Here is a 12,900-nt window from a genome sequence, read left to right as displayed (position 1 = left end):
GCAAGCTACTATCCGTCTATCAATTGTGAAATAAACAAAAATAACTGTTTGGTCCCAAATTGTCCCCAAACTGGATTTAGGGGGTAACTAAAACTTAACTTTGGATCTTCAATCATCTTTTGACTTCAGTGTAATTTACCTTTGTTATCTACCATCCAGAAAGCCAAATATTTATTACAAATATGGTTAGCCTGTAGCAAAAGAGCCATAAATACGTGTTGGCTGGTTGAAATTATCTTAATTAATAAATATTGAATGGGAACAGTCCAAGAACCTCATGATATGGAAAGACTGAGCTTTTCATTAAGACACCTTAAAGCCAAAGCTGATGAATTTTGGTCAAAAATAAATTCCTATCTGAATGCTGAACACATTATGGATCAGTAAGTGAAAACACCAACAGGAATATGTTGACTGCATATGAAACAGAACAGAATATAAAGGTGAAATCTCCCTATTGTTTTTATTCCTCAGATTTTGTTTCACTACATCTTGTTTTTTTATTTCATCTGAATGACTGTGTAGTTCAGTATTCCTACATGTCACTGGGGAAAACGATTTATAAAAGGAAAAAAAAGAGAGAAAGTGTTTGGATCTTATTACTTAGACACTAATGAAAAAGATAAATGTGAAATGAATTATTGTAGTTTTTGATAGAAGAGCAAATTAGCATTTCAAGCACAGGTTTACAGGGAGCATCGGGAATTAAAACACACATCCTGCTTTTACTCATTATTCATGCTCTGAGTCACAATGAGTCAGGAATTTAATAAGGTTTAATTTATTAAATGATTTGATTAGCCATATTTTTAAGTGTTAAACATCTTGAAGCTCACTGGACAAGGACGTGTAGCCCCCTCTGAGTTTTTTCAGGTGAGTGAAGTAGGTGACAGAGTGTGTATGGAAGGCTAGTTCTGCTGTCCATACAATAAAAAACAATATACAAACTAATGTGGGATCGAAACACGATTAGGCTTCTTCCTTGGGATTTGCATTAGCTTCTGCATCCTTAGGCATAAATAGAACGGGCTCTGCCTTTATGCACCTTCCTCAGCAGAGTAGATGGTGGTAACCGGTCCAAACGGCCCCTCCCCCTCGTTGTTGTAAACGCCGACCTTCACATGGAAAGGCGAGAAAGGCTGGATGCTCTCATTTTTAAAAACATATCGGGACGCCTCTGGGGATGGCACAGCTGCCTGCATCCAGCCCGTGGCACCATGAGGTCGGAAAGCCACCACGTAGCCGAACCCTGGTCCGTTCTGCAGCTCCTCTGGAACAGGCTACAAACAAAAAGACACCTAAATACATACTTTAAACACTCCTAATAAGGTTTTGCTTGATTCATTCAGCATGGTTTGGAAAAAAATACAAGTTGAGAGTAGAGGCTTTCAAACATGAAGGGCACTCAGGGCTCAGATGTAACCTGGTGTACACACTAGTGCTTTTACTGCACACATCCATTACACAGCACAGAGCACTCAGTATGACAACGTAAACTCAGCTCCTCTAAAGAGGTTTGGACATTTAGACCAGCATATTTGGTTCCACTATATAAATCAACCCTCCTTTATCATGCCTGTTAAAAGGTACATGCTTAAAAGCAACTTTTGTTTTAATTTTAGTTAAGCAGGAGGAAAAGTTGTATTAACATTCAATCTGGGGGCTTCATATGATGTTAAAAATGGCTCTTCATGCTGCAAATGCATTGTACAACCTTGAGACAATTTTTGTATCATTTTATTTGACCGGTTTTTCTATTTAACTTTTGAATTTATCCAGTTGATACAATTTGTAAATGGGAATGAACTGACTTCCAAAGTAAAATGATGAACTTGAGGAGTCCCACAGGGCTCCGTTATGTGACTCGTTATGTTTTACACAGTTATGGTGAACTGGAATCTTGTCTTCAGCTTCCTCAGTTTTTGCTGTGTAGAATTAATAAAAAAAAATTAAACTTCAATAAAAGAGAAGATAGTACATGGCAAGAACATTTTGATTCATTCACTTTAATACACACATGATGCTGAAACGGCTACAACTATTTAACCCCTTTCTTTGTTTCCTCATAGTTTATTTATGGCTGTGCTGTTTATGATCCAGTGAAATTCCTATCACTCATATTTATTTATTTATTCCTACAAAATAGTTATTTAACTAGCATATTTTGAGTTTATCAACTAAGTTTCTTTCATTTAGACGGCAGCCTTACAAAACCATAAAGATTTTATCAAATAAAAACAAATCCAAATTATTTCAACATAGCCATTTTACAGTTTAGTATATTAATTAAATATACTAAACTGTATACTACTAAATAAATAAATATACTACTAAAAAAGAACATGTTCAATAGATATTACAAGATCTCAGAATGAAACAGCCCAATATTTAGTAAAATAGTAAGTAAAAGTAAAGGCTTCAATGTTGCTTTCAGGATGCATGTATGTTTGAGAATGTTAAAAGCATGACTTCTCATCAGGTTGGCTGAAAAAACTTTGTTCCAAAAGCACCAAAGAAGGTTTACCCCTCTATAATGTTTTTGGCAGGTTTTTGGCCACTCAGCAGAAAGAAACAGCACCAGACAGAAAGACAAGTTACTAACAGTTTGTAACCACTATAAGAATCCTATGACTGGCTAATTGTTTATCTGCTAACAATTCTAATATTGGCATCCATCCATCCATCCATCCATCCATCCATCCATCCATCCATCCATCCATCCATCAATAATATTATATATATTTAATGTGCACTATTTTTGAATTGAAAAGCATAAATAAAAAACGCTTTTCTCATTGATGTGTAGAAACATGGTTTTCCTATTTTATACATGCTGGTAAATTGTTCCACTGGTATTGCCATAGGGCAGTATGCTGCCTGCTGTTTTCTATAGGCGGTCTTTGGCAGTAGATTTAGTTAGATGTTGGCATGTTACTTGGTTACATAATAAATATGGACAATGATTCAAAATATGGCAAGAGAGAAATTCTTGTAGTGATGTTCTACAAGAGCTTTCTTAATCTTTTGTTGCATCTGAGTTGCATTTTTCAGCAGGAAGACCCACAAACACACAACAAATCAAAAAACCTGTCAGATGAGGTCCAGCAAAACATTACATAGGAAGGAGAATGACCCTCACGGCAAATATTATAGTTTTGGTTCAGTTTTCTTTTTATAATAACATCTGATTTGCAAAGATTGCAATTTTGCAAATTGTTATCATTTGCGAAACGCTGTTAATTTGGATGTAAATTGTACAAGATTAGAGTTGATTAAGTGATGCCTTTAATCTTCCTCTCGCTTGATTAATGTGTTGCTGGCTCATTTTTGAAGTATGAGACTATTTTGTTACAAACTTATAACTGCTAAACTGAACCAAGCTCTCCCTCTGTGTTCCTGTGGACCAAACTCACACTTTAACCTCCCCACAGGCACTTCTAAGTAAATTAAACAGCATGAAGTCCAGATAACTCTCCCTGTCTTCACTTAGACTCCAGGTGTTGGCTTCTAACAAACAGAAACATTTAGCCTTTGATTCTTTCTTTCCTAAAGCAAAACTTAAAAATCACACACACAGGTGCGTTCTTGTATGTGCAGCTGAGCAAGAATTTCTCATTTTACTTGTAAAGTGTGGACTTTGATGTAAAGTAACAACCTTTTTTTGGTCCTCACTTTTTGCTGGGCTAGGGGTTAGGTTTAGCACTAAGCTTTCAGTTAGGTTTAGGTTAGGGTGAGGGTCAGGGTTAGACCATTGAAAGGCTAGAAAATAAATGGAAGTCTATGGAAGTCAAGGTATGGTCCTCACTTTGCATTTTAAAAAGGATGTGCGCACACACACACACACACACACACACACACACACACACACACACACACACACACACACACACACACACACACACGTGCAAGTTTGTATTTCAAAACATTTTAGGACATTGCATTGATTTTAGAAACTACGCTTATGCCTAACAACCTTTGATTCCTGTTTCCGTGTTAAAAGGAAAAACACCATAAGAATTTCCCCAGTTGAGGACAAACTGCAGCTTTGTTAAGCAAATGTTTCTCTATAATTGAGCTTTTCTGTTCGGAAACATCAGCATGGCTTCTGTGAAACCCTTCACAGCGGGCGGATTTCAGGCAGCCAGAATAAACAGAAGATATTTGAAGGCCAGCTGATATGAAGAGGCTTTGCTAAAACACAAAGGGCCGACACAAAAGGAAAATCATGTGGAAACAAAAGTTGTGACTTTGAACGAACTATGACTTTAATTATCTTATTGAAACCTCAAAAGCATTTTTCTCTTTCCCCTGGGTGACAGCTGCAGTTATTGCCTTTGTGTTCTTAAAAATGAAATGCCATACATTAGGCCGTTGACTTGTTATTAATGAAATGGACCCGTACCCAAAGAGAGTAATGACGTCTGACTGCCTTCTCCATGGGTGAGGGGGTTCCTGAGCAAGCTTGCTTACCTCCCATGTGATGACTAATTCGGAGCGACTGCCTCCTCCTCCGCTCACATTAGCCGGTGTGACCTTCGGAGCTGCAGGAGGAAAACAGATCAGCTCAGCCACCTTGGAACTCTGAAGGAAAACTTAACAGTTTTCTTGGTTATGTCTCTAAATGGCAAACAAAGGCAACTTCTTTTAGCTGCTGAGTCCAACAAGGATAAAAGACACACAATGTAGAAAAGAAAAGAAACTTAAAGGAAGTAGCTTGCTGTTTTTATAGGTGGTTTAGGTTTTGCATGGTGTAAATGTTTCATCAATGATTAAGACATTTATAAAGCTTACATCTATAGAGTTCAATTAAAATCAAAACATTCACACCTGAGTTTTTTTTTCAGGTTCAGTCCACATTTAGATTTTCAACTTTACTGCCTCTTGTTGTTGGTTAAAATCTAATAACTCTAATAACTGAATAACAGTAGAAATTTGTATTTTTTGAGGCTGAACCTACATAGACATAACAAAGATAAAACTTTACATAACTCTGATTTACAGCTAAATTTCATCTTCTTAGTTGAGACCACACTTAGACCGAATAATATATTCATCATAACTTATATACAGTTGAGTTCAGAATCATAGGGATGGAGTTAAAGAGTCACAGCTCTTATTTCCACACATGCTTAGGCACAGCATGGAGAAAATTGTTTTAAAATTGTTCTCGCGCAGCAGAATGCGTTGTAAAAAAACTGTAGTTACAATTCCAACATTTATTGCATAAACTGAAAAATACTGAACAGTTAGCTCTCCTGTGAATTACTGAACTAACATGAAGGTTTATAACCACTATTTCTGAGAACTGCTTCCCATCTGATTGCATGGAGTTGACTCAATCCAAAGCTTTTCTATTGAGTTAATCCCAGGGATGGTGGTGGCCTCTCTCTGATGTTAATATTCTGGGTCTGGAACCAAGATTCTGTTCGTTTACTGTTCTGTTTGGGTGTATCATCTTGTTAAAACACCCATTTTAAGATAAATTTCAGTTTGGTGTAAAACAGCAGGATCTCTAAGTATTATAATGTGTTCTGATGGATTCATGCTGCCTGGGATGCGATTCCAACATCTGGATAAGAAAGATCCTCATAGCGTTATGCTTGAACCTCTGTGTTTGTGGCTTGAATTCAGTGTTTGGAGGACAACTGGCAATCTATCTGTAGCCTCTAGACTCCAAAACAACTATTTTACTTTCATCACTTTATAAAATGTTACTCCTTTTCTCTTTAGGCCAGTCAATGTTGTCTTTTGAAATGTGAAACCTCTTCAGCACATACCGTTTTAATCACCAATGGGACTGTGGTGTGGCTTTTTGCCAATAAGCTGGTTTCTGGTGGTAACAGCACTCACCGCTATATGTAAATATTCTTTAAGCACCCTGGAGCTGATCATTAGCCAGGAATTTGCCATTACGACCATTCTTTAAACCATTCTGAGGACAATGGTTCCTCTTCCATCATGTCACGTCAGATCATTTTAGCTGAGCACCCAATTCATTTCTGCAATTCTTTATATGTTTTACACTCTCCAATCAACAATTTCATTACAGGAGCATAATGTAAGTTCCAGGGTTTTTGCAGACATATGGCGCTTCTGGCGACAAGTTGAAGTGACACCAGTGTCTGAGGTAAGAAAGCTGTAAATATTGAAGTTAACCCTTGTTCTCTCGCTAATGCATCGATCACGGTGCAAACTCCACTCAGTACCCAGGTGAATAAGATCGTGCAGCGGGTCAAACCCATGTGCATGCCTAGAGGATTCGGACCGAATCACTCTCATGAACTGACTAGACAGCCTATAGAGGCAACTGCTGTAAATAGAGGAAGACTTATTTCACAAGTCGGGTAACTGTAAGGACATGTATGGGAAAGAAAATAAATAATATTTAACTTCAGAACTTGGACTATATAAAGTACAGTTTCTGTAACGGACTGGACTTTCCACTAAACTGCTAAAAAAACCTTTCGAGAGCTACCATAGAAAGTGTTTTATGTCACAGCATAACTGTGTGGTATGGAAGCTGCACAGTCCAGGAGAGGAAGAGCTTAGCATGGGTGGAGAGAACCGCTCAGAGGATTGTGGGAGTGTAGTCCAACTACTCAGTCCTCCCGACAGAGACGGATAGCTCGCTCTCTCTCTCAGGAGAGAGCTGTATACATGAAGGGGAGGAGTGATATTACACACTTGGAAAGAATGTTGAAAGCGCCTTATAATCAGGTGCGCCTTATGGTCAGAAAAATACGGTACTTTTTTTTTCTGTACAACCGAAGCTGGTGTCTGCCTCAAAGGTAATTTCACCATGGTAACACATGGTGAAAATAAAGGATTGTTGGTTCTTCAGAGAGGAATGCACTAAAACCATTATGTAGAACATCTGCAGTCTCTCAGACACCTGCTTCTTTACAAAAGAAATGACCACACTGATTAAACTTCCCACTGCTAATATTGTGAATGCAAACCTTTCAATTAATGAATCAATCACACAGAATCAGCGACGTGTCACAACTGGCTGGTCTGTTGGTTTTCTATCAGTATGCTTCTGCAATTAGAAAACAAACTCTTCGATGCATGAAATAATAGGTGTTTGATCTGGTTAGGAATCTTGGGCAACTATCACTTTTGAATACCGACTATAAAGAAAGCGCCTTCCTTTTAGTTTTGATATTGCAGCTAATATAATAACCTGTGTAAAAAAAGCAGATTGTGTAAAGAAAGAACATTGGTGGATTTGGTTTTCATGTTTGTATTGTACTGACACCTAACACATAAGCACTTTACAGATTATGTTTTTACCCCAGTATCTACATGAGTTCTTTACTCAAATGAAAAGTCCAGACACAGAAAGGGTAGAGGCCCCCCCACCCCACCGATTTAACGTCTGTCTCCGACTTAACTCAAGAGATATTGACATTGCTGTAATGAGATGTAAGGACAAGACGGGACTGTGAAGCAAGTGTGATGGAGTAAAGCAACAGGAAGGTCACAGCAGCAACGCCGTCCATGGGTAAAAGCCGAGCAGCGCAGCTTTAGGATGATCTAGTATCCATCAAACTGGCCAAACACATCGATTAGCACAATCTTATGCTGACAATAACATGTTGAGGATTGTGCACAACAGCTTTGCCTTTATCTGAAGCACTGTATGCAACTAGACGGGCAGAGTGAAAATCATGACACAGATCTCTGATATTAGAGAATACAGGGGGAAATCCACACAGATATTTTCTTCATTCAGCTCAGGTCAATGCAGCTGAATGTGTTAATTACCAAGACCCTTTGGTTCTGCAGGCACAGCTGTGTTCTAAAAGCTCACACAGCCCCATGATCTCTCCAGATCAACATGTAGGATGGTGATGATGGGATGTCTAAGGACAGGGGTTTAGTGTTGCATGTTACAGGTTACTGAAAGGGACTTTCAGCCAATGCCTCCTGCATATCAATAACAACATTTATTTTGTTGTTGAAATACACTTAAACAATGTAAAAACAGTCCATAGACATCTAGGCTAAAATAAGAATAAATTCTATTAAAAAGTGAACCTATTTTTTTTTTTTTGCCGACTTTAGATGTTTACAGGAGCTCTATATTATAACTCTGGTCCTTATTTGTCTCAGAGATGTTCTGTTGGGATTGTTTCATTACTGTGTTATGAGAAACATATTCACAGAGGTACTGCTACTGTCTGAGAGAACAGTTCTGGTAGGAAATTACAGAAGGATCTAAGCTTGGCTTCTGAGGAGATCAGGAAAGGATCTTTCTAGTGCATTTAAGCATGTAGAGTTTGAATGTTAACACTGTATATAGGTTTGAAGAACAAATGGCAATGTACACATATTTCTCCTTAAAATGTCTAATTTTTTTATTTTAAGAAAATGTGTAATTATGACAAATATTAGTTTGATAGGGTGCCAATTTGTATGTAGCTTCAGAAGTGCTGTAAGCAGTGGTCTGCACAGACAAAAAGACAAGCTCTGTCCCTGGGTCCATGTATTTTTTTGCAACTTTTTCAGATCACAATTTCATTAAAAACATTTGTCACATTATTCCAGTCTTGCACAGAAACAGCCATTTTTGAAGCACGTTACAGTACATACTGGTGCTCTTTGTCCTTGCTTGTTTGGACGGCTTGCTGGGCTCGCCTGTCCCGACTCTGTTGCTTGCCAGGACTCGGAACTCGTACTCCACCCAAGGGCTCAGGTCTATTACTGCAGCTGTCAGCTGGTGGCCCCCAACCACCTCAGGAACTGGCAGAAAACACAGAATGCTTCTAGTTAAAACAAACTGTATATGTCTGTGTGTGCAGGTATGTATGCGTTAAGAAGATTGTCAAATACTGCACAGCTATATAGGCCTTGGAAAATGTCCACACCCGTTGAAGATCACAGAATCAAACTTAGATTCTTTAGGAACTTTATGGAACAAACCACCACTAAGAAGGGAACAATTATGAAGTGGAAAGAACATTACACATGGATTTAAAGAAAAAAAGAATCCTAAAAGTGTGGCATGCATTTGTGTACAGGCAGGTCTTTTGAGGTATCTCTGCCAGCTTTGGATACTGAGAGAGAATTTTTTAACCCTAACCCCAACCCTAACCCTAGCGGCCGCACACGTTAGTATAATCCGATCTGAATATTGTATGGTTTCCATGATAGTAATATATTGCTGACTGTGCCAACAGGGATTTCAAGGCCAAAATAGTAGATCACAATTGTATGTTTTATGGCCACAGTGTAACTGTTCTATTGTGGAACCAAATTTATTGTATTTGCGTGTTTAACTTATTAACTGTACAAACATACTGTACAGTATGTCCAACTCATGTCTTCTGTTCCCATCTAGTGGCTGAACAAGAAAGCACATTAAACATTGCAATGTAACAATGTGAAGCTAGCCGTTTGACTTTTAGTTATTAGTATTTTACTAATTAAACGGGTCATCTTAGCATTCATCATAACATTTGCCACCCCCTGAGAAATTTGTCAGCAGCCGCCACTCGATGTGTTTGTCGTCAACTGATTTGCTTCACATTCTCAATTCGATTGAGGTCTGACTTTGACTGGGCCATTCTACACACGAATATGCTATGTTCTCCTGTGCATGTATTCACAAAGATTCCCAGAGTCCTATCTTAGCCTAAAAATTCCTCCCTAGGAGTTTTAGCTTAAGAGTGATTCACAAAGTTGCTGAGAGCAAGTAAAGACATAACATGATTTTTTATCTTATCGAGGAGGTGTGGTTGACCCCAGTGCTAGCTGTGACGCTGTCTTTTAAGAGCTATGATCGGTTGATAGTACAAGAAAAAATAAACACAATTGCGCCCCTTTCAAAGGAGAGAAATCAATCGTACAGCAACGCATCTGTCTGGTCAGCTCTGGGAGGAGGACAGGGGAGTGTTGAAAACTAAATAGGTCCTTGGATCACGGCGCAAATACACGGACTTTGAAGCGTATTGCCATGCATCTTTTTCTCTGTACATCTTGGTGCTTTTATGCACCAGCCTGGAACGTGAGAAGTCTTTCTGCAATCAAAAGCAACACCATCCCAGCCAACACCAGCTGATATCCAAAGACGCTGAGCTGCGCAACCAGCAATCTCCCTTTTTGCGATCTCTTTTCTCTCTTTTCACTAGCTTTGCCGAAGTGTCCTCCATCTTAGTTTCAGGCCTATGGTGTATACCAGCTTTTACCTACCTCAAAGCTATTAGCTAAAATCCTTTCACTGCTGTTTATGTCACGAGTGCTGCTATGTTGATGGTAATTACTGTTGGACCCAGTAGGATTTTAATCAGCCATGAATTAATTCAACCCCTATTATTATCTTGGCTGCACAGTGGCGCAGTGGGTAGCGCTGTTGCCTTGCAGCAAGAAGGTCCTGGGTTCGAGTACACCCCCGGGTCTTTCTGCATGGAGTTTGCATGTTCTCCCTGTGCATGCGTGGGTTCTCTCCGGGTACTCCGGCTTCCTCCCACAGACCAAAAACATGACTGTTAGGTTAATTGGCTTCTCCAGATTGTCCTTAGGTGTGAGTGTGTGCGTGAATGGTTGTTTGTCCTGTTTGTCTCTGTGTTGCCCTGCGACAGACTGGCGACCTGTCCAGGGTGTACCCCGCCTCTCGCCCAGTGAACGCTGGAGATAGGCACCAGCACCCCCCGCGACCCCATGAGGGATAAAGTGGTTTGGTGGATGGATGGATGGATTATTATCTTTAGCTGTCACTTTATACATTTTGTATTAAACAATACTGTATATTCTTCAGTGATGGTATCAAAGTGTTGGCTTTTTCTACCTGTAATACTTTATCGGTTGGTTTTGCTCTTCTTTTTATGTCTCTCTTTGCAGGTGTAGAAGCAGACTTGGAGGATGTTATATTGCTCTCTCCCTTTCCCTTTGAACCAGAAATATAATGGTCTCTAAGGGTTAGCGAATTATCTCCTTTTGAGTTAATAACTGAATATACTGATACGTTTTCATTGGCTGGTGGTTAATGACTAATGATTAAAACTCCAATTGTAATTGCAATTAAAGTTGTCAACATTTACTGGGCGAGCCTAACTTAGTTCTTCAACTAGTTAGACACCCCTTTTCCAAGTTAAATAAAGTTAATAATTGTTAATTAATAAGGCAATTGTTAGTGCTAATCATTGATCACAACCATTTGAAACTATTTTTGTTGTAGCTACCCTTTGATTTAGAATGACTTATTACAAATTCTAATTGTGAGTTATAGTTATTAATAACGTTCATAATCAACAGGTGAAATTGCACAACATCACACAATATAGCAAGAAAGTAGAGATGAGTCCATTAAAAGGTAACAATATCTTTCTGCACCTATAATGTCAACGTGTTCTTAAATATATGCATTAGAGATCGCAAATCTAAGAGTCCAGAAAAAGTATCTGAGGTGGACAGTCCATCATGTGCAAAAAATATCAATAGAGGAGGGTATAAGGTGTAGGATGAAAGTACATTATACCGATAATGCATGAATGGTAAGGGTCCCATTAAAAGGAATGTGCTATGTAACTACACTATCATATTACAGCCTTGGCAACATGCTTTTTCATCACGAAGAGATCCATGTTTCAGAGCTCCCAGGAGTCCGATAATACAGCGGTCAATGATCCCGGCACTACTGTGTGCCATTTAGTGCTAGAGCAAAAATTACACTTCCAATATTTTCACAGGCGAGGCAGAAATGAAGAGCAAACCCTTGCTTGTGACTGGAGGAGGCCACGGCTGGATGGAGAGAGCTTACCTGTGGTGACAGCCTGCCACCCCAGGGAAAATGGTGTCCTGGCCTGGATGGTGTATGCCGTAATTGGACTGTGATTATCGGGACCAGGCCTCCAGGACAGAGAGGCGGTGGTATCAGTGATTTCTTCTACTTGGATGCTGGTGGGGGGCCCCGGGGGACCTGATAGATACCATAGTCAGGAAGGAAAACGAGGGAAGAAAAAGACGGAGAGACAGACAGAGGAGATCGGATGTGGGAAGGCGGGGGAGGAAATGTAAATCGGGAGCAGACAGAAAGATGGGAGAATGAGTCGCAGTGGTTTTAGCACCTGCGGCAATGGCAGCAAAGTCAGTTCACTGTGAACCCTTTGGGAGCCATTTGGTCTAATTAGAGAGTACATTTTTTTTTTAAAACCTTTCCGAACTTTCCAGCCTGCTCCTTTAGTTCTTTATCAGTGGATAAACAATGTATAATTAAACAATTTAACAAGGTGTGAAGGTAGTTAAAGGCAACATTGGTAAGCATATTATCATAGCTTACCTCGGACAACGAGGTCCACTGCTATGGAGATGCTGTCCACCTTGGTCTGCACAGCACACGTGTATTTCCCCGCATGCCCCAGCTGGATGTTCCGAATCATGATGTCTCCCGCCGAGTGCTGCTGTTATTCAGCACACAAAAAAAGCAGACAGACCTCCATAAGTAATGCTGTAACCCTGCAGCTATTGGAATTCAAAAACAATCGTGACACCGCCAGCCATGTGGGAGCACATCCAGCCAAGAAGGAGGCTCATTTTCATCCGTATGTGTGTCCTGAAAAATAAATCCATAAATCCACACGCGGCCTCTCCCTCTACTTTCCAAATGGGACACCGAAACACCGCTCTGTGCATTGACTTCATCTGCGTAATTACAGAAATGTACTTCCTCCAACAGTCTGATTGGGACTGTAGAATGTTATATGAGCAGCCTAATGGCTAGTCTGATACTTAGTCCTTTAAGAGAGCCTTTCATTCAGTCTCTAATTACTATTCCCACTCCTACATTATCATTTCATCAGAGTGGAGCTGAGCAGGTTGGGTAATAAATTGAAGATGGCTGAAAGCTGTGGCACAGAGATGGTGGGAATTCAGAGGAGTGGCCCATGGCTTAATCAATGT

General features: G+C 39.6%; 1 protein-coding gene across 2 annotated transcripts in view; it reads right to left on the bottom strand.

Moving 5' to 3' along the window:
• cntn4 (contactin 4) overlaps positions 1–12,900 on the bottom strand; it is a 287,425-nt gene that overhangs the window by 6,497 nt on the left and 268,028 nt on the right. The window contains exons 14-18 of one of the 2 annotated variants that reach the window (XM_012874550.3): positions 12,281–12,401; positions 11,762–11,920; positions 8,596–8,745; positions 4,471–4,541; positions 1,046–1,280 (exon numbers count right to left, since the gene is read on the bottom strand). In XM_012874550.3, coding sequence (XP_012730004.1) covers positions 1,046–1,280; positions 4,471–4,541; positions 8,596–8,745; positions 11,762–11,920; positions 12,281–12,401 — 736 coding nt within the window. The remainder of the gene's footprint in view (positions 1–1,045; positions 1,281–4,470; positions 4,542–8,595; positions 8,746–11,761; positions 11,921–12,280; positions 12,402–12,900) is intronic. The other variant, XM_036151210.1, reaches the window with a different exon arrangement.

Source organism: Fundulus heteroclitus, chromosome 20, assembly GCF_011125445.2.
Source record: "Fundulus heteroclitus isolate FHET01 chromosome 20, MU-UCD_Fhet_4.1, whole genome shotgun sequence".
NCBI classification, from domain to species: domain Eukaryota; kingdom Metazoa; phylum Chordata; class Actinopteri; order Cyprinodontiformes; family Fundulidae; genus Fundulus; species Fundulus heteroclitus.
The sequence above is the reverse complement of the archived record's forward strand: the minus strand, read 5'-3'. Positions and strand labels throughout refer to the sequence as shown.